At 30.6% G+C, this 20669-nt stretch overlaps 1 protein-coding gene across 1 annotated transcript; it reads right to left on the minus strand.

Moving 5' to 3' along the window:
- Positions 1-51: 51 nt before the first annotated feature.
- Positions 52-5895, minus strand: LOC129293366 (polyadenylate-binding protein 2-like). Its single transcript, XM_054931289.1, has 9 exons — positions 5214-5895; positions 3094-3212; positions 2329-2985; positions 2177-2254; positions 1993-2082; positions 1445-1582; positions 1104-1277; positions 808-1011; positions 52-713 (listed from the first exon to the last, which is right to left on the minus strand). The coding sequence occupies exons 1-9, from the start codon at positions 5461-5463 to the stop codon at positions 468-470; spliced, it is 1956 nt and encodes a 651-aa protein (XP_054787264.1). The 5' UTR covers positions 5464-5895; the 3' UTR covers positions 52-467.
- Positions 5896-20669: the final 14774 nt, after the last annotated feature.

Here is a 20669-nt window from a genome sequence, read left to right on the forward strand (position 1 = left end):
GGCTTTTTGAACTACAGTGATATTAGATTAAACTAAACAAATAACAATCAATTACACAGTACCCGGAAAACATTCAATAAATGGTAAGTGATTTTGAAATTGAGACTACAAATCCATCCCGAAATTTCCCCAACCATATCTAGACAACTTAGCAATCGAGTTGTTGAGAAAAGTGAGATGTTTGTGTTTTGATGGCCGCTACGTTCCTATCTTCACAGCTTGAACTCACCAAAATTATTAACTTGATGCCCATCAAACGGCAATCCAAGCAACAAGGCATCAAATTATGAAAAGCATAAATGAAATCGTTGACAGGGATCCTCCAATCGAAGGGGATGATGAATGATAAGAGACCAAAAGCTAGCAGCACCTACTGCGGTGCACAAACTCAACCTGAAAACTGAGTCAACGCCAAGCCTACAACAACAATCCAACCGTCGCTAGTTTAGTGCCAAAACATGAAACTCTCAAGAAACAAGATTGTCATTAAGTGATAGTGACGCCAATTGATCCGCAGCTCCACCAGCTTGCTGCTGCTGAGCAACATTCCTCAGAACATCCATTGCCTCAGCCACCTTTGATTTCAGAGCCTCGGGTGATTCAAGCAAGTGCAGAACCTCAGGCTGATCCATCTCCAGAAGCATGCCTGTCACTTTTGCTGCATTATCAGGCTCCAACTGTTCCACAAGAGGGTAAAGGCTCTCACCCAGCATCTACAAAGAGTCAACAGCCAAAAGTGGGTGAGTTTAACTCTAATCAACCTATGGCTCACCTAAATAAAGAATAACTCGAGAGAAAAATGCCTACCGTTCTCTGCTGCTCTGGGGTAGCATTTGCCAGGGCAGAAGCCATAACCCCCATAGGTATTTGCTGGGGCAGTGTGGCATCACGAATCGGCATTCCACCAACATCATATGGGACAGAAAACATGCCTCCAGCAACACCTGGCATAGGAGCATCAGGCAGACCCCTGCCAGGAGGATATCGGTACACACGCCCCCTTGGAAGCATCTATCATTCCCAAAAAATGAGTTAACATGTCTCTAACAGGACAGTTGGTTTACAGGAATAAGAACACATGACAAAACTTTACCAACACTGACCTGCTGCTGCATCAGTGGAACTGGCTGCTGGCTCTGCTGGACTGCCCCTGCACGTCTTCCACCTGGACGCTGGCTCTGCTGTCCTTGCTGAACCATTGGCACAAAGAAATTTGGCATAGGACCACCTCCAGGCCTCATTCCAGGTACAAGTTGTTGTTGATACCCAAATCCAGGCTGATCCGATAGCCAGGTAAGACGAGTTCAGAACAGTGATAAATAAGATGAGTAGCAGGCAAGCAGAAAACAATAAGATGAGTTGTGGGAGTAGAAAATTCCAGGTCACAAGATAAGTTGACCATGTTGAAGTGTAGGTAGAATAGAAACAGCAAAAAAGGAATTACCTGGGAAGGAATGATAGCAGGAGGGCCTTGACCATAAAATATTTGTTGCCCAATACCTGGACCACCAGGGGGGTACATTGGGACACGGGGAGCTACAGATGGTGCCATTGCAACAGGCCTCATTTGTGCAAATTGAGCCTGAATTTAAAAAATTGATCGTCAGTAGTCAGACATATTCAGTAACCTAGTAACTACAAACCTCAACATAGCTAGATCATCAAATTGATCATGCAACAAGATCCAACACGCCAAAATTCATGTCTCTTGTACCAGTTCACAGACAATGAGGATTTTCATCAGGAACATACATGAAGCAGGTAAGAAAAACCCAACAAACTACCCATTTCTTCTAATCTATACTCAAATCATATGATCTGACTGAAAAAGGGAAAAACACAAATCCCATGTGATCATTATGCGTTCGGATAAACTGAAAAAGTTTAGAAGCATTTCTACACATTTCAACTTCAAATTATTATAAAAGATTCATTAATGCATAGCTATGGATGAATCACATAAAAGATAACTCAACTCCACAAAACACATACCTGCAGTCTAGCTCTTCTATCTTCTTTACGTTGAGCTAAAGCAACATATAGAGGTTTGCTTACAACCATTTTACCATTCATCTCCAAAAGCTACAAAATAAGGAGAGAAAATAAATAAATAAAAACCATTTTCTAACTAGTAAGAAAATCACCTTCCAACATATAAAATATTATATTGACTTACAGCTCTTGAAGCCTCTTCAGGAGTCGTGAAAGCAACAAACCCTGATCCCCGGCTTATCCCATTGGGGTCTCTCATAACCTATCAAGTCAAATGGAGAATTTAGTGACTCCACAAGTCAAGAGTTGTGTGAAACCAATAAAGATCCTGCATACCTTGCATGAGGTAATGTTACCAAATGGAGAGAAGAGCTCCCTAAGTTTATCATCGCCAATGCTATCATCCAAATTTTTAACATACAAGTTAGCCCCTTGATATTTATCAGCGGCTTCTTTCATGGCCTGTTCAAATTGAAGTTTCAATTCAAGCTCCCTTTCAGATTTCTTTTGAGCTTTTCCAACATACCATTCCTTGTCATCAATTTTCTTCCCATTAAGAGAATCAACAGCCCTAGCAGCAGCAGCAGCATTCTCAAAGTTCACAAAACCAAAGCACTTAGATTTTCCATCTGCATCTCTCATAACTACAGCACTTGTAATTGTTCCAAATTCACCAAAAATTCTCTTTAAATCTTCATCAGTGGTTGTCTCAGATAAATTCTTTACAAAAACGTTGTTAAATTTTGTTTTGTCAACAACACTTTCTCTCTCTTGCTTACGGAGAAAGGGTCCTACATACACCTGCTTGTCATTCAACAGCATACCATTCAGCTTCTCTATGGCCTTTTGAGCAGATTCCTCACTATCAAATTGCACAAAACCATAGCCCTTTGACTGGCCAGATGAATCTGTAGCTACTTTGCAAGAAAGGATATTCCCAAATGCAGAAAAGGTATCATGCAACGCTTTGTGGTCAATTGCCTTGTCCAGATTCTGCAATGACCCAGCAAAAATAGAAGAAAGCACTAACAAAGTCAGAACCCAACAAGACATTAAACAGATAACCACTTCAAGGGAAAAAAGAAGCCAAAACATGCGTACCTTAATAAATATATTTCCAGCCCCACTTCTTCGAATACTAGGATCACGATGTGAATACATAATACGGATGGGCTTGTTATTAAGAGGAGTGAAGTTCAGCAAATCCATTGCTCTGGCAGCTGTAGGCAAGTGATATAAAAGAAATGTTTATATAACAATTATAAACAGATTCACAGCAAAGATAAAACTGAGTTAAGCATTACACAGGTGTCAAAATTTGACTTTATCAGTTTCAAAAACAAACACCATAATGAGCTCGTCTAAATAAAGATCAAGCAAACTGCTAATAATTAGATACGAATCTCAAAGGTTATCGAGAGAAGATTGGTAACTTATAAAATCACGCCCAAATTGAAGATTAGGATTTCAATAGCAAACCTCTGCAGATGTTATTAATTATCCACTGGTTTCTATTTGCTTAGGTTTAAACTGCACAATAGTAGAGTAGCACATGCACCAGTCCTTCAACATGAGTTTGCAGCAACCATGTATGTAATGCTATATAATACACACTGATAGACTCGTTTTAGGTTTTAGATATAGAAGTGTGTGTGTGTATTTATGAAAAGAGTCTACAAACAAAAAGCACTAACCCTAAGCCTATTTCACAAGATCGCAAAAATAAATAAATAAATATACTAGTAAAACCATTCCTAGATCATAAATAATGAAGCCTTTAGGCATAGATGTCCATGAGACAACAAGAAACTAAGTTAGGAGTACTTAGTGTTGGGTCCAAGTTTCCTGGAGATACCTTATCCATTAAGACCTCCACAACATAGAAAAATTTGGATGTCTAGCTTTGTCTACAAGCCTAGACTGAAAATCATGCTACCAACAACCTCATAACAAAGAACTTTATTGCATTAAAAATGTCTCCTATACCATTCTTCTAAAGTCACAACTACCACATACACTGCAATTATTACAGCATCCAATTTTGCCCCCAAAAAATTGCATAATATCGTCTCTAGCTAATGTATCCCAATAAGCATCCATTCACTCAAACCAAGGTTACAACAAAGTCATCCAACTGGCAAGTGTCTTTCATGATCATAAAATATGCAGAACAAATTCTACACTTATCCAAACCAGCTAGATATGCAATAATAAAACTTTATCTACTCCCTCTGTCCAAAAATTTAAGTCATTCTTTGAAGGATTAAGTGTTAAAAAATGTAATACATTTTTAGTATTTCAAAGTGTAATTAACATATTATTTCCAAAAATACTCTTAATAAATAAATAACTTTATATTTATTTTTAAGTGAAATATCCTAATAAATAAAGGTAAATATGAAAAAATGGTGTTAGTTTGAAGACTGAAGACAATTAACTAATTTATTGGGTTGAAATTAGGTTAAAACTATCTTACATTTTTTAATTAGGGGAGTATAAGATAAATCAAGGTTTGTTCGACAAATGGTCAGGAAGCTTCTATCCTTGAGAGAACTCTCAGCTCCTTAAACAGGGTACTGAATATTAATTATTAATCATTAGCTTTTTTTAATTTTTTAACATGACAAATGGACCTTTTTAGGCCAATGAAATAGGACAAATGAACGAAGATCAATTGAGGAGTGCAGTCCAATTACTTGAAAAGATGAGATGTAATATGCACGACATTTTTACTCCAAAACTGCATCAATAGTCAATAATGAACAAGCAAACGATACCAGCACATCTTTGCTCATCAAGTAGGTCAAGAATGTGTCTTTTCAGTTTTCCCATCTAGGGATTCCATTATTCAATTTCCTATTCAGGTTTCAAACTTCACTAAAGCAACATGGCGTACTCACTAGCAATGGAAACCAATAGAATTAACCACAATTAAGATGAAGAATCCAGGTGCAATGTGCAAAGAATTATGATGCCCTCAATTATATAGAAGGATGCCTGAAGCTAATTCATTAAATTAATTTACTTTTCAACGAGCGTCATTCATTAAGAAAATAAATTCCAAAACCGGGAGGCAAATGTTCAAGCTCAGTGCTTCATAAGCCCTATGAAATATCAACTATTTATGCATCAAAAACTCCAGTACATCTATTGATTAACCAGAAGAAAGATTTTTGAAGACATCAATCAGACATCAAAGACAAGCACGACAAACAACTAACCTTCTGGCGCCGTGCTAAAATTGACATATCCATAACCAAGTGATCGCCGGCTGGTCAAATCCCTACAAACCCTAACGGAGACAACCTGACCAGCTTGGTTAAACAGATCGTAGAGATGCGATTCTGTAACGTTCACATCAAGATCTCCAACATAAAGCGACGTCGTCACGAACTGGTTTGCCCCGCCAGTTGCTGGAGCACCGTTAGCTCCTGGTATCACATTTTGAGGTGGAATCTGAACCTGAGCCATGTCAACCGACAACAACTAGACCGATGGACTTGCTAAATTCTTTCTTTTTTTCCCCAAAAATTTTTCAGTTTTCCCTTTTTTGCCTTTTTTTTTTCTATGGTTCTCTTCCCTCTCCTCTAGTTATTCAAAACAAAACGCACCCTAGGAAGAACAGACACCTGCGTAACTCAACGCAGTGAAGGAGATGAGTAAAAAAGGCACAAAGCCGATAGCTACAGAGGATATTTTCCTTTGGGATTTTTTAAGGAAAAGACGAAAAGAGCGAGGAGGAGAGGGAAGGGAGTGAAGGATAAATATGGTCGGAGATCCGACGATAAATTGAAGTGGCCACCAGCAGCGGTGGCGTGTGAGGATAACGAAACGGTTAAAAAATAAAACAAAGGAGGTTGTGCACCAGAGGGCAGGTTAAACTGCACTGAGAGAGAGGTTGTCAATGCAAGGAAGAGAAGTATATAGGGAAAACTGAAAAGGGAAGAAAGCGTGAACCCTAGCGCGCACAATCTGGCGAGGCCGATGTGAACCGTCCGATCTGAGATGCTTTGGGGCCCAGATGATGACGGCGCTCTCAGAACTTGGTGGCAATGTAAAGGTAAGTTAGAAATCCAACAGGCAATGACAGAGAATTTCACATATACTGTATGTGAGACAGAAAGCGGAAGGGTTTACATGTAGTTTGAATTTGAACTACGAGGTGAAGATTTCAAGATAAAAGTTGCGGATTAATTTAATCAGTTAATAAAGAAAAATTATCAGGTAAGTTATCTGGATGATTTATTTTGTTAAAATAAATAAATTTTATGAATAAATCATATCATCATTCAATTACAAATAAACATTTAAATTTAAATTTAAAAATGTAGAAACTTAAATGGATCAGAAAAAAATTAATTAATGATTATTTTATTATGATTATTTTATAAAACTATTATTCATAATTTTTGAAAATTTTAAATTTAAAATATTTTGTGATAAACATGTTACTTTAATATTTTAATATTATAAACATGCATAATTTACATTAAAAAAACATTGATGATAAGATAAAATTAACTCAGGAGCATGATATAGCGTGGAAATTAATTTGATGGATACGGTCAGTCGGATTGGATTGAATTTGAATTACATGCACTAATTATCAAGACAACACATAATTATCAATCATATGAATGTAGTTTAATGAATATATTGATAAAATATAATTTAAAAAGATTTAAAACTATAACAGCCCCAACTAGAAAAACCAAATCAGTGATGGAATAACGTCATAAGACCAATAAGATATTAGTATTTTAACTCAAACAAGTCCTTTTGTTTTACCATTGATAATTTGATAATAGAATATTTTACCTTATCTTATATTATAAGACAATTTTAAAATTATTCTGCTATTTCAGCGTACAAAACAACTTAACAAAAAAAATTTATTAATGATATTTTTTAAAAAAATATAACTTTTTTGCTATTGGTTTCTATATATTTTTAATATTTCTTGTCTCTACACTTTTATTTTTCATTGCTTTAGGTCTCTCTAAGATTTTTATACTTTATTCATGAAGGGACCTAAATCAATAAAAAAATAAAAAAATTATGAACCAAAAATACTAAAAAATATTTAAGGAATAATAGTAAAATGCAAGCAATGTACTTAATGTTATGTTTTTCTTATTTTTAATACTATCTTTCAAGAGAAAATTAAATGATTGTAGTATAATAATTCAGTATGTAAATTTAAAGTTATATTAAATGAATGATATTTTTAAATATTTATATTTTTATTTTAAAAAGATAAGTTTGTTAAATTTTTTTGGGCTGAAAAAGAGCCAATTTTATTACACATTATAAGGGTCATTTTTTGTAAGTATACTATTCCTTCTGTTTAAAAATATAAGATATTTTTAATTAAATTTTATCCTTAATAAAATAGTTATCTATTTTTTAACTAACTCTATTTTTTCATATTTATCCTTATTAAACACTCTACAATAAACATAAAATTACTATTAATAGAGACACTTTTGAAAAAAAAAAGCAATGATTAGACATCGAATGATTAAAAATGCCTTACATTTTTTAACATTTAACTCCTTAAAAAATATCTTATATTTTTAAATGGAAGGAGTATTATTAAGCTTTATTTAGCATTCTTACATCATAATGAATTTGTTTGTGATTTTTAAAAATTAGAAAAAACACGTTAGATTTTTTTTTTTTTTTGGGCGAGGCTTTTCTAAATTTATTAATGATAATGGACCGGCGTCGTTCTTTCCACGTTGACAGTTCACGTTTTGCTAATAACTTGATAATAATATACATAATTACATGTTTTATTATTTTTCTTGAAATATTTTAAATATTTGTTTTTTATTTTTCTTTCATTGCCAAAAATAGAAAATCTCAATTTTGGCAAATTTGTGGATTCAATTGATGACCGTTTAGTCTCCCGTTCATTTCACTTTAAAAATTTATAAAGATCTCCCCCAACATAAAAAATTAAGTTTTATCATTATATGGATTTTTCTTTTATTTTCAAAATTCAATTCTGCCCACCCCATCTATAGATAAAGTTTTTATTGCCGTTTCAAACACTTTTATTCAAATTAATTTTTATATCATTAAATCTGCTTATAATGTTATTGAAAAGCAAGAGAATAACTCCATCTCACCTATTCAGACCAAGAATTGCACTGGGTGCTCTTCATTTGCGATGAGCACTGTGCTCATCACGTCAAAAGGAATCTTGGTCCTCTGTTTCAATCATATTTAATATCTATCGTTTATTTAAATTAATTTTTAAATATTTTTGATATTATATTTATTAATATAAAAAATTTTAAAATTTTAATATATCTATTTATTATCAATCTGATCAATATAAATTTAATTTAATAATTTAATTTAATATTAAAAAATTATAATTTTATAATTTGATTATACAATTAGACTCTATCGAATTCAAGTATAATTTAAATTATCTAATTTAATATTAAAAATCTCATAAATTTTATAAATTAATTATTTAAATGTATTTTAAATAGTCTAAATTTAATATTAAATTTTTTATATTTTTTATTTTAATAAATGTAATATTAAAAATATTTAAAAAAATTAATTTAAATGGATGATAAGGATTAAATAAGACTGAAATGAAAGGTTATAATTGTTCCCAGCTTGATGAGCGTTGAATGTGACGCTTCGGACAATACCTAGAAGTAGCTTACTTATGACATACTCAAAACCTTCAGCTAAAAAACATCTGTAGGCTATGTTTGGTAGAATAATTAATTTTAGAGATAGGTTTGGTAAGAATGCTGAATTTTAAAGAAGCATGAATAAGATTGCAGGAATATGAATGATTTGTTTTTCCAAACGTGGGGAAATGGTTGAACAATATTTACTTGATTTAGATTATTTCTCAAGATAATGTGTTTATTTTGTATTTATCCCATTTATCTTAAAATCTGTTGCATTATTAATTTATTATAGCAAAGAAAGATATCTAAACATATCAAGATTAACTTTGTTGTTCTGGCCAAAAGATTATATTTGTTTTCTTTCTTTTTATTTATATTTTAAGACTATGATTATGATTTAAATTATTATTTTTAATATTGTTATGACTATATAAATAATTCAAAGATTTCTCATTATAAATAAATATTGATTGATTAATAAAGATTTGCGTATTTTTCACCCTTCTCCTTTCCCTTCTTATTTCACATCACACTGAAACGAGTGATAACAACATTTTAAAAAATATGAGGCGCATTCATTCACAAAATTTGCCTTAGTCTCGAAGAACATGATAGAAGCCAGAAAAAGCTTTACGTGATTAAATTGACCTTGTAAACTAATTATGTAGTGTTTGAACTATGGATAAAGCTGAGACACCCATGGCTAATGATCATTGGGTAGAACTTAAAAAATAAAATAAAATAATCTAATGGAAACTTCACCCAAATCAATCCAGTGGGCTTTTGGTGGTCTTGTCTTCGTGTCCAAGGCAAAAAAAAAAAAAAGCCAATGAATGATCAGAAATGTTCACATTTCCAACTATAAATTTAATTGTCAACCAGAATGGCCCAAACATGTTTCTTTTTTCACTCATTTTCCATAAAGAATCAGGAAGCCTGCCTCCTTTCCTGGAATGAAATACAAAAAGTAAAACCAAGATGTTCACCATCATTTTTTTTTTCCATAAGAAGTTTTTGAAATCATTAACCTTGCGGATGTAACATGCTTTTATTCACCGATTAAATCTTTTATAATTATATAGTTATGTACTCCTTTCGTTTAAAAATATAAGACATTTTTAATCGAATCTTACCTCTCAATAAAATTGTTACCTACTTTCAAACTAACTTTATCTTTTCATATTTACTCCTATTAAACACCCTATAATAAATATAAAGTCATTATCAATGGGGACATTTTTAAAGAAAAAAAAAGCAATAATTACATCTCAAAAAACTAAAAATGCCTTATATTTTTAAACATCTAACCCTTCAAAAATGCCTTATATTTTTAAATGGATGGAAGTATTTGATAATGAAAGTGACATGAACAAGTATATGCTTTCTTATATGGAAAAATTGTCACAAAAAAAAAAACTTGACTGGATTTCATTTTGCTGAGAAAGACTCGAGACATTAAGCCCTTCATTGGCATTAATTCGGAGCTCCAAATGATCATATTACCCTTATAATTAAAAAATATAAGTTAAGCAAGGTTCTTTACTATCAATATGCTACACAAGGTTTGTCGTTGTCAATAAGTTACAATATCATTCATTGTCAATAATACGATGACAATATGCAAAATATGGTCATTCTGTGTCAATATGTTAAACAAATCCATCAATGTTAATATGTCAAGTAACATATAAATTTTTAGGATATCTAAAATAGTTATTCAAATAAATGAAAGAAAATTTATATTTTGTTAAAGGGTGGTTGCATATAATGAAAGAAAGATTGCATACGAATGAAGATACTTGCATATGATCCTAAAACATGATATTAAGTATAAATTTTCAAAAACATCCAAAATGTTATTTGAATAAATGAAAGAAAAATTATATTTTCTTGAAGAGTGGCTATACTTGTATATGATTCATTGTTTTTGATACCAAGTATAAATTTTTAAGATATCTAAAATAGTTTTTTAAGTAAATGGAAGAAAAACTATATTTCCTTAAAGGGTGGTTGCATATCTTAAAAAATGGTCTCATATAGTTGAAGATACTTGTATATGGTTTTAAAATGTGACACTAAGTGCAATTTTTTAAAATATCTAAAATAATTATTCAAATAAATGAAAGATAAATTAAATTTCTTTGAGGGGTAGTCACATATCGTGAAAAAAAAGTTGCATATAGTCAAAGATACCTGCATATGATCTTAAAACATGATATTAAGTATAAATTTTTAGGATTTTCAAAATAGTTATTAAAATAAATGAAAGATAAATTGCATTTCCTCAAATGGTGGTTGCATATCGTAAAAGAAAAGTCACATATGATTTAAAATACATACCCATAATTCTAAAACATGACACTAAGTGTAATTTTTTACAATATCAAAATCATATTCGAATAAATGAAAGATAAATTATATTTTTAGATATTCAAAATGTATATTTGAATATGGCTTAAAATTTGATATTAGAATATTTTACCAATGTTATGTTTTTATGATATCACAAATGCATATTCTAAAAATGTTTCTATTTTTCATGAAAACATCAAAGGATATTTTGAAAATGTAAATAGATATTCTAAAAATTTACTCATTTTTCATAAAAACACTTATTGATATTCTAAAAACATAAATGAATATTTTAAGAATTTGCTCATTTTTCATAAAAACACAAATGGATATTATGAAAATTTATGTTATTTTTCATAAAAATACTAGAAGTTTTTTTCAATGGTCATTGTTGTTATATGTAAAGCTTAATCACACTAACTTAAAGCACAAAGAATAATAATTGAACACCAACAAATTCATCTATTATTAAATAGTAAAATGTTTTTACAGCCCTTGTGAAAGAAGCTATATTGCATTTAGGTTACATGGATGCTAACATGCATATCAGATACGATTCGTATTCGATACATCGATACATTAATTTTTAAAAATATAAGATACTATACGTTTTTTTATATGTGTATGTATATTTATAAAAAATGTTAAAAATATAATTTTAATTCAAAAAAATTCAAATTAGTATACATATATAGTGTTTTACAATAATACCAAGTAAAATATAATCATTAATTGTATTTTTATTTTATCTATACCCAATTTTTTACCATCTAATCCCTATTAATAGGTATAGCATCAACATTCTCTCCTTCTCAATCATCATAAAATTATATTTCCACATTTTATAATTAAAATATGTAATAATTTTTTTATTATATTTAAAACTTATTTTTTAAGGAAAATCTAATCTTTGACTTTGAAAGCAAATCAAAAAATGATATTAGTAATAAAAAAATTTAATATTGCAAGTTTTAATAAATTTAATTTTTTAAAATTTTTATTTTTCAAGTATCAATTAGCAATCTAGAAGTATCATATACATATCAAAAATTAAAATTTTTAAAATTGAAAGATATTATTTTAATACTTTATGAATACATATTGAAGAAGTATTGATGAGTATCGATATTAGATATGATACCGATACGAATGCGTCAGGCAACTTGAAGTATCGGTGTTTCATAGTATTGCATTACAACAATATAATACATGATACACAAAAACATGTGTGCTTGACATTTAGAAACAATTTCATGGAGATAAAAACCTAAAAAAAATATCATCTATATAATCTTTACAAAATATTATCTATACAAGCTTTGAGAATATGATTCAATAGAATCTTCTTCTACTTCTTCAAAATGTCCTCATCTCTCTTTTCCATTAAAACTGCAACCCATGTGCATAGCCTTTAATGTAGAAAATGTAAATATTACTCCAAGTGATCCTTCAAACATTCCGGCATCTATTACAGTATCTTATTGAAAAATATATTTTGATATTCTAAAAACCAAGTGTTAGAAATGAAAAGAACTCCCTAAATCATCAACTTGACAATGAAATTTATGAACAACTTATATACTGAATAGCATAACAATGAAACTTAAGCAAGGCAGATTGAATTTCATTTCATTTCATTAAAATATAATATTACAATTCAAACCTATAGTCTACAAACACAATCCCACTATAGTTGCAATGCATAAATGGTCTCTCTACAATTAAGCAAATCAATTAGCATTCTAATTGACAAATAACATAATTCAAAGCAATAATTCTTATTGACATTGTTATTGTAGATATTGCTGATCCCTCTTCATTATTGAATGGTCTTCCATATTGTGCACTATTCCTTGGACCAAGACATTATCAATTACAAGCCATAATTTTCATTTTCACACATGTTCAAAAGTAAGCTCATATCTAAAACAAGTTGCAATTACTGATAATTAATTAACCTACAAATGCATAAACTAAATTTTTAAATCTTATATTCAAACTTTTGAGAAGTTAAAAATTTTACCCCTTAATAACAATTATTTTCAAAGTTATTTTCAAGCTTGAATGGTGCCAAAAATTTATCCTCATCAACAAATTCTCAACTCTCTAACTCAACACTTTAGCTACACAAAATCACAATCTCTAAGATTTAAGCACATCTAATGGGTATATTAACTTTCTTTAACTTCTATTAGTCTCAATGAATCCTTAAATTATTATTAAGAGCATTAAACAACCTCCAACCACCTCATTAATGTCTATTTTTCAAACATAAATGCTCCCCAACAAACAAAAAATGCATAGCGGCATAAATCTTAGGTTTAAATAGTTCAAACAATTTTCACTAACTCTATTTAAGTCAATGAATTTGAGCCTACATGGGACTAAACATGTTTGGATTGTTAAGTGAACAGGTTACGCATAATCCCATAAAAACAACATATTTGACCAAATATTATTAAGGAAGCATGCAATCTTTGTCCACAAGGGAAATGTGTGAAGGTTTGTAATGGCTTATGTTAAACAACTTTTTATTTCAATAAGGTACATAAATTTGTACATTATTCTAGAAATTAAATTGTACAAGAATGATTTCAATTTAAAAGGATCCCACTAAGACTACATAGTAATAGTGTAGTTATATTGAGACACATTGCAAAGGATTCATAATACATAAACCAGATCACTTAAAAATATACTAACCAAGTATCTTCATAGGACTTAAATTACTTCTTGTGGTAGAGAATAGTTCATTTACTCGTCTTCTTGCCCTTCAAATTTTTAGAAACAACACTGAGAACCTAGATAATAAGATCTCTTAATTAAACCTCATTATGACCAAAAAAATTGATAATTTGCTTCTTCAATTTCAAATTTTGCAACCCAAAATATAAGATGAATAAATTTTAAAATTCTCAATTAGTATGTTATCTTTTAGTGACAAGAGTGAGCGAGACATCAGTGTACTGTCTTTGGCAAATCTCTGTGAGAGAACCAATGCACCAGTCGACAGTGATTGAAGCAAAGAATCAATCTTCCTCTCACACTCAAGCATCCCTAGTAGGCCAACTCAACAAGAGAATCAAAATGAGTCTCAATGTTGGAGACGAAGTGTAAAGAGGGAGGTGTAAAAGCTAGGAGTTGCAAGTGAACATAGTGCTTCATCTATAAAGAAGTAGAAGTGTTGTAATCTTGCCCTATTAACTCCACAAACTTAACAATAATACCATACCCTACCATGAATTAGGGATTATGCCCTAACTACTTACCATGGTAGAAAGAAATTAACTATAATTAAAAAGAGTTAACCATAGTAGAATGGAAAAATACCTAAATTAAAGGTTTACTATGATTAATAAAATTAAACTTATAATTTGTACTTGAAATAAATAAAAAAAATAAGTAGACCTTATAATGAAAGAATATACTCTACTATGATAGAAAAGATTAAGACCATTTTAATAGCTACTAGTACACCAAAAATCTAAAAAACCTATTATAATAAAGTATAAGTAAACCAATCATTAGAATCCCAAGATAATAAACATTTCAAAACATATTTAGGCCTAAATAGGCTTAAATAAGACTCTCAATAGCATTTGGAAGCATGAGATACCCTTCAGATTGAAAACTATCATAAAAAAGGGTCAAGATGTCATTATATAACACTCAAAACCATCCTCCACAGCATGCCCCAATGCACCATGGCGTGACCTTCTCTGTGTTGTGTGTCGTAGTGCATTGCACATAATTTATCAACAAAAATGCTATCATGAAATAACTTAAGGGGCAAACTTTCGACATACTTCAAGTCTACATCTGACATTCAATTTGGGGTGATCAAGGTGTCCGTGGAAAGCTCATTCTATAAACTAGCTAATGGTATTGGTTTTATTTTAAAATTATATCATATCAATAGATTGGACACTCAGAACCAAAAACACTCCTTTTTCGCACATAAACACTTCTAAAGTGTCAAAAAAGGCCAACCAAGTGCTAAAAGCATATATAACCTCCTAGACCAAACCACAAATACCTAGGACAACCTATATAATGCACCACATTACACAATTACAATACATTTCACATTATCACTCCTAAATCCCAATTCATAAAAAATCATGAGGAGGCAAAATAGCATAAAAGTCATTAGGCATGCATCTACATCCTTACAAATAAATATAAACCTACTTGCACCAATATTTAGGTTCTGACTAGAGATTAACAATATATCTGACAAGACGAAGGTACTAAATACAACAAGTCAACAAAAATAATATGAAATGGTGCAAGTAAACAAAAGAATTATCCCAATTGAAAATATCATCATTAATATACACATATATAAACTAGGTTAGGAGGCCTATAATAGGAATGTGGATTCCTAAAACTCCAGAGCTTTCCCTTGATACTTTCCAAAGTTAGTGCTTGTGTAATGTAGGATTGGCACGCAATGTGGGCATATAAAAATCAATCAAACATATAAACCAATATCATGTCACATGATATTATGGATGCATGATCAAGAACTCCTTATCTCCTCTATAAATTACTGACTGAATCTGTGAGCTGACAATTCAATAAGACTAAGTCTGTGTGAATGAACTAGCCCAAGCCCACCAATTGCAAGAAGCTACCCATCCAAATGTGTTATGCTTATTCTTGGACCACGAATTCTCCCAATTCTCTAATCTACTAAGGTGTTGCAAGCCTTTCCCTTCATCCAAGGTGGAGTTAAAGACTAAGAGTCTGAGCAACCTATACTCGTACCTATTTTTGAGTGAAATTTAGGAAGACTTGAACTTAAAACCAAGTAATAAGGCCACTTATGGTATTGGTTATATTTTATGTAGAAATAAAATACTTACTCCTCTTAGGGCAACCTCCTACCTAAAATATGATCATCCAACATCAATCAAATCATTACCATACATACTAACAATTCTTAACATAATTAAGCTAACATAAGCAGGCACATATTATCTCCATTTCTCATATCTAATCATTCAAAATATAACAATATTTTCAAAATCATCTGTCTCAATTGATGCAAAAGGCCACACATGTAATTCATTTTTTAAAATAATAAATGAGTTTATTTAAAAAGAAAACATGTTATTCAATTTTCACAAATACCATAATTAATGTAATGAGCAATAGCAAGACATGGAATTTCTCCGATTACCTAAAACCCTTGAGAACTCAAATGTTACCCTTAACAACTTGCTTCTCGAGCTTGCAGTGAGCTCAAATGACGTGCTACAATATTAATCTACAAGTAATAACAATCTTCATCACTAATCAACTATATAATTACTACTTTTAACTTTTAAACTCATACTTTGACTACCTAATTTCCCAATTACAAATCCAGACTCACACCTAATGAGTTTCCCATTTACTTAGATAACAACTAATATATCTCCCAACAACTTAAAGCCTCACTTATTGTGGCTAGGATTCATCCAAAACCCTAAATCCAAGCTCACAACCTTGTAAAATTCTTAAAACTATATTTAGAATATTAAAGCAACTCTTATTCATTCTATTAAGACTAATAGGTTCAGACCTATAACCCTAAGTCCATAAATGTTCATCTTCCAACCCTCAAATCTTGATTTAAATTCATTTAAAGGGAAGAGAAAAGGAAATGGATGACTTGGTAAGATGAAACCAAGCTAGAAACAACTTCAAAATGTTAAAGGACTCATGCCTTGGCAGACTAAATGCTTTTCCCGTCACCCTTCTTCAATTTATTCCCCCTTCTTTATTCTACAATCACAAATCATGACTTGATTATTTAAAAAATTGACCATTCGCCATGACACATAGTGCCTCTGCCACGATAGATAGCATAAGGAGGGCCCAATCCAATTGCTCTCTTATTTGGGCTAGGTGACATAAAATACTTTCAAGCCTGATCCATAAGCTATGCCCAAAACCATTAGGCCTACCAGCCATCACTAACCTTTATTAAGCTACTTAAAACCCAATTTTACCAAATTACCCTTAGTTAATTAATTTAATTAGGGAATTAAAATTTAAGATGTTACAAGTGTTGTTAGTCAAAATTGTGATGAATGCTATAAAGGAGAGAGGGGAGGTTTCGATTAGGCATTTCGGTCATCTGAAGCTCCAAATTTATGCCACCAAATGACCTCGTTCTAGAAAACTTTCCAAGTCCCTTTGAGCAATTAAATTTATGGTTAGTGTTTTCAGCAATTTTTCCTACTTATATTTATGTCCTCTTTTAATAAGCATGCATTTTTTATTACTCATATATATCCTCCTATTAAAGGCATGATTAGGCATTAAATGTGGGTACATTTCTTAATAAGAATTTTAACCTTGTTTCACCGAACTAATCATTTTTGTTAAACGCAACTCATTGATGAAAAGAGCATACCTTTTATTGGGGAAAGTTCAGCTTATTTGGTGGTTATTTGCCCTGCTTAATTATATTACCCTTTCACTATAAAATGTTATTTCTATTTAATAATATTTATTCAATTCTTCAAAACAGATAATAATAATATTAGATCCAAACACTATTGTATGTATGAAAGCCAGGAATACAAGTCTAGCTTGTCTCACTTTTATTATTTATTGCAGGAATTTACCGCTAAACTTTCAAATGCACAAATGCTCTTTTATTTTGCCCTTTTGCCACTCATTCCCAAGAGATTAAAATGAGGTTGGTAAGATATTTGAGAGAGCACTGCCATTTCCATCAGGTGAGCCTACTTCAAAATGATAGTCAAATATTTTATTTTTTAGACGACGAAGGTGAGAAATAAGGATTATTTAATTTTATATTTGCAATATAGACTTTAAAAAATTTATATTTTATCCTTTAAAACTTTGATTTATACATTTTTTATTAGGAAAATCACAATCAATGACCTACATAGCATCATGTTTGCTAAAGAAGACCAATTAATTTTGAAATTCTATGAGACCATAAGACCAACATGTTTTTAAAATTCATTATGAAATTAAAAAAATTACCCTCATTTTTATTTTTATTTTTTTAAATTGTACCTTAAATTGAATCCACTTGATAAAATAAGTAATATTTTTGGTCAAATTTAAGTCTCAGTCAATATTTTTAATGGTCAATGTTAGACTATTTAATGTCAGAAGTATACATGTTATGTTTTAATTACTTTAAGAGCAAAATCTCTATGACAAATATTTAAAATAATAGGTGTTTTGTTCAAAAAATAATTCATAAATAAAAATATACTTTTACTTTATCTTTATCGTGATATTGAAAACTTGAAATAAAAAGATATTATCCAAATTTTGGGGCATGATCCTATAAACAAGCAAATTGGGTTGAACTTTATAACAAGCCAAAATTTGAGGTAATAATACTTTTTCTTGTTTTTAAAATTGACAAGGTCACAGTTAAAATTATGTATTAGGAAATGTGTGTAAAACTGGACCAATCAATATTAAAAATATTAATATTAGATTTGAAACTATCATTGCCAGCTTGATAAGCCAACCAATCAATATGATAATTTGCTTATTTAAAAATATGGTGAATAGAGACTTGTCAATTGTGCCTATAAACACTTTTAAGCATGGTATAAAATTCGGACCAGACCGGCTAGGTCAACTCGTAAATTGATAACCTGATCTCTTTATCAGTTTGGGTTTCTACCCAACCCAATCAGTGGTTGACTCAGAGTGAGCCGATCAACTTGATATAACTTGGCTAACCTAATCGGTTGGTAGGGTTTTTTTTTTCCACAAAACCTCCAGAAATACTATTTTGGGGGATTTTTTTTGAAGTTTTTCAAATTCTAAAATTGAATGAAGAAATGAAAAACAAAAAATGAAATAAGAGGCAAAGCAGGGTGCATCAATGCAAACATTCATCTTTTGCCCTAACCTAATTGGCCAATGGCTCTCACCCCTATCTCTTCTCCTTTATTCATTGTAAACCTCTGCTTGTCGTAAACCTAATAAAATGCTGTAGCTCTTCTTGTCGTCAACAGCGTACAGCCCAACTTGACAGCTTAGCTCAACAACTCGTGCTTGAGTCTCGTTGTCTGCCACCAACGTTCTTTCTCTCCTCACCTTTGCTGCTGAAGTCTTCTACATCTTAGCTCATGCTTGCATTCTCTTTGCATTATGTTAGTCTCTGTAGGTCATATCTCGTCTTCTCTTCCTTCTCCCCTTTGCATTTTTATTTACTTTGGCTGATTGTTACTTTAAGTTTGGAGATTTGAATGAAATTAATGATGATTTTGGTGTTGGTGAATATTAGTTTAAAACTTTTTAATCATTGAAGGGTTGTAATTATAATGATAGATATTTAAAATTTTGTATTTTATTATTGTTATACTTTTTAATGGTTGGATTTGATTAAATATTTTTATAATCAATGTTGTTTTATTTAAATTATATTATTTTAATCATAATTGATTTGTCGTCGATTTAACCCTCGATTCAATCCTAATTGAATCATTAACCTATAACCTAATGTCATAATTGAATCAATAATCGATCTAATTTTAGGTACCTTGCTTTTAGCCCTGCCTTATTTAATCATTTTCCACGGCAACCCCATTATCGACTTTGAAAATTTCCAAACCCAGTCTAACATTCTAAAGGGCTGTTAGGAAAATAAGGGGAAAAAACAAAACAAAGCCCACCGGTTTCGCCCTTCCCTCTTTCGTACATCTTCTATGGTCGGTTTGATACTTTGATCAGTCTTCCCCTGAATTATTGCTTGACTTTTAATTTTATTTAAAATCATCACAAATGTCTTTTTTTTTTAATTCAATCCATCACGGTTCAAATTTTTTTTTAATATTTCTAGTTTTTGACTCAGATTAATCCGAGAACAATTAAGGACACCTGTTTAGAGCACGCTTTCCACCAAGAATTTAATCACTATCATAATTCATACTTCTTTGGTTCAATTTTTTATTTTTTGGTTAATATTATAAAACCCTCCTTAAATATGGTATCTTGACATATTGTCTAATATTTTAAAAATAGATTCCTTATGTTCTCACCAGATAATTCATTGTCAACTGAATTCATCATCATCAAATTTAATTCTGTGTCAATTCTTGAGAATAAGATAATGAGGTAAAAGCATGTTGGTCATAACCCTTTTATAATATATCTGTAATATTTTGAAGTTGGACTCCGATCAAATAAGAAATACTATTTTTTTAACGTATGGATGCTATTTTTGATAACTAGATAACTAATATCCACACATCGATCTTATTTCAATTATGCTCCTGAGAATTAAAATTTTAATTTTAAATAAAACATGTTATTTAAACTTCATTCTATGAATCACATTTTTATATATCTATATGTGTTCAGTGTTGTCCCCCAAAGCATCTATTCAACATGATTTACTTAAATTGAATTGTAAATATTTTTTTTTGAAAAAAATAATATTCGTATCTTAAATATTTTTTTAGAATAAAAATAGTCTTCTAAATATATTTTTTAAAAAATAATGATAAAATATTAAAAAATATAAAGCTTGCCAAATGCTACTTAAATTGAACTTGTTCAAAATATGAACCCACATTATAGTTACTCTAATTTCACTTTTATATTTTATCGTATATAGTCCAAATTAAATTATTAACTTATCAATTTAAATAATAACATTATTTATTTATG

Source organism: Prosopis cineraria, unplaced genomic scaffold, assembly GCF_029017545.1.
Source record: "Prosopis cineraria cultivar Desert tree isolate PC_DT_omini unplaced genomic scaffold, ASM2901754v1 PC14, whole genome shotgun sequence".
In the NCBI taxonomy this organism is placed as follows: Eukaryota; Viridiplantae; Streptophyta; class Magnoliopsida; order Fabales; family Fabaceae; genus Prosopis; species Prosopis cineraria.